Source organism: Chiloscyllium plagiosum, chromosome 47 (assembly GCF_004010195.1).
Source record: "Chiloscyllium plagiosum isolate BGI_BamShark_2017 chromosome 47, ASM401019v2, whole genome shotgun sequence".
Taxonomy (NCBI): Eukaryota; Metazoa; Chordata; class Chondrichthyes; order Orectolobiformes; family Hemiscylliidae; genus Chiloscyllium; species Chiloscyllium plagiosum.
The window spans coordinates 8,871,559-8,873,213 of NC_057756.1; the positions used below are offsets into that span (position 1 = coordinate 8,871,559).

Consider the following 1,655-nt stretch of genomic DNA (forward strand, 5'->3'; position numbering starts at 1 on the left):
GGGGGGGAACCGGGGTGGAGGGGGAGAGAGATCGAGAGAGAGAGATTGCAGTTAATAAAGGACACAGCCTCCTCAGATTAGTTGTGGTGTGGAACTGCTGCTGAAGGGATAGGCACGTGCGGAATGGGAAGAGAATAGATCACATGGGATGTCACAAGAATCCAAGACGTTTTTCCCCAGAGTCGAAACTGTATGTTCCTCAGAAGCTAGTGGCTTCACGCATCGCTGTTTCATCTCCCTCACATCAGGGAGAGAGAGAGATAGAATGCGTGGTCCCCTCGGGGTGAAGGTCACCATGAGCGGCACCTGGCTCCTCCTCCTCCTCCTCCAGGCGATGGGTGAGTGACTCCCTCATGTGTCCAGTTGCTTCCTGGTCAAAATCCTGGCTGCGGATCTCCAGATCCCTGTTTGAAATCTGCCTGGCCATGCGCGCCCTTGCTGGGGCACATTTAACATGGAGGTAGTGGCTACTGTGGGGTTTAATAACTCTGAGACATGAGGGGACTCGCTTTGGCAGGAGGAAGAGAGGAGCAGAAGATTATTGAATCGGAGAAAGACCGTGGAAAGCCACAGGCTCAGGGGGGTTTAGGGGAGACCACATCTGTGAGTCACAGAAAATGCTAGGATCTAGTTCAGTGGGTCACAGGAAGGCAAACGGTCTTTGTTTCAAAGGGAATAGAGTAAAAACGTTGGGAGGCTTTTGCTAAAACAGTTCAAGGCACGAGTCAGACCAGAGCTGGGATACGGTGAGGAATCTTATGGCCTTGTATCCAAGAAAAGATAGACTGGGCATTGGAGGCAGTATAGAGTAGGTTCACTCAGCTAATTGCAGGTACAGAGACACTGTCTGATGAGGGAGAGTTTGAGTCAGTCAGGCCTGTTCTCATTGGAGATTGGAAGAATGAGAGGTGACCTGATTGAAGACTTTCAGATGAGTTGATTTGAGAGTAAGTGAGGAAGAGAGCTTGTTTCCCCTCGCATTGTGGGAGAGTCTGGGACCAAAGGGACATTGTTTGAGAATAAGGGGGAAGACAGAGATGGGGAGGGATGACTCCTCTCCGAGGGGGAGGGGAATCTGTGGAATTCTTTTCCATAGAAGGCTGTCAAGGTTGGGTCAGTGAGTATATTTGAGATAATCAAGAAGAGAAATCAGGCCGGGAGGTGGGGGGAGTGCAAGATGATCAGATCAGCTGTGATCCAATTGAAAACTGGAGCAGATGTGATGGACTGAATGGTCAGGTAGGCAAATTGAGTGGGTGTACGGTAGGACAGACTGAGAGACAGCAGTCACTAAAGCACACAGCACCCTTGGATTTATTCATAGAGTCATAGAGATGTACAGCACATTTCATCCTTCGGTCCAACCTCGTCCATAGCGACCAGATACCCTAACCTAATCTAGTCCCATTTGTCAGCACTTGGTCCATTGGTTTTACCCTACTGCTAATTCTCTTGCAAGGATGCCTGCCTTGAAGAAGTTTTCCTCCTCTCTCTACAAGAATCTCAGGGAGTCCCTCTCCCACTGCAACTCTATGTTACTTTTTCCCCACCCCCCCCCTCCTCTAGCTTATCTCTCCACACTTCAGGCTCTCTGCCTTTATTCCTGATGAAGGGCTTTTGCCCGAAACGTCGATTTTGCTGCTCGCCGGATGCTG

At 50.0% G+C, this 1,655-nt stretch overlaps 1 protein-coding gene across 1 annotated transcript in view; it reads left to right on the forward strand.

The window, feature by feature from the left end:
* Positions 1-250: 250 nt before the first annotated feature.
* LOC122544195 (basement membrane-specific heparan sulfate proteoglycan core protein-like) overlaps positions 251-1,655 on the forward strand; it is an 82,848-nt gene continuing 81,443 nt past the window's right edge. Inside the window, exon 1 of the mRNA XM_043683246.1 lies at positions 251-338. Within this exon, the coding sequence (XP_043539181.1) occupies positions 266-338 (73 nt within the window). The 5' untranslated portion in view covers positions 251-265. The remainder of the gene's footprint in view (positions 339-1,655) is intronic.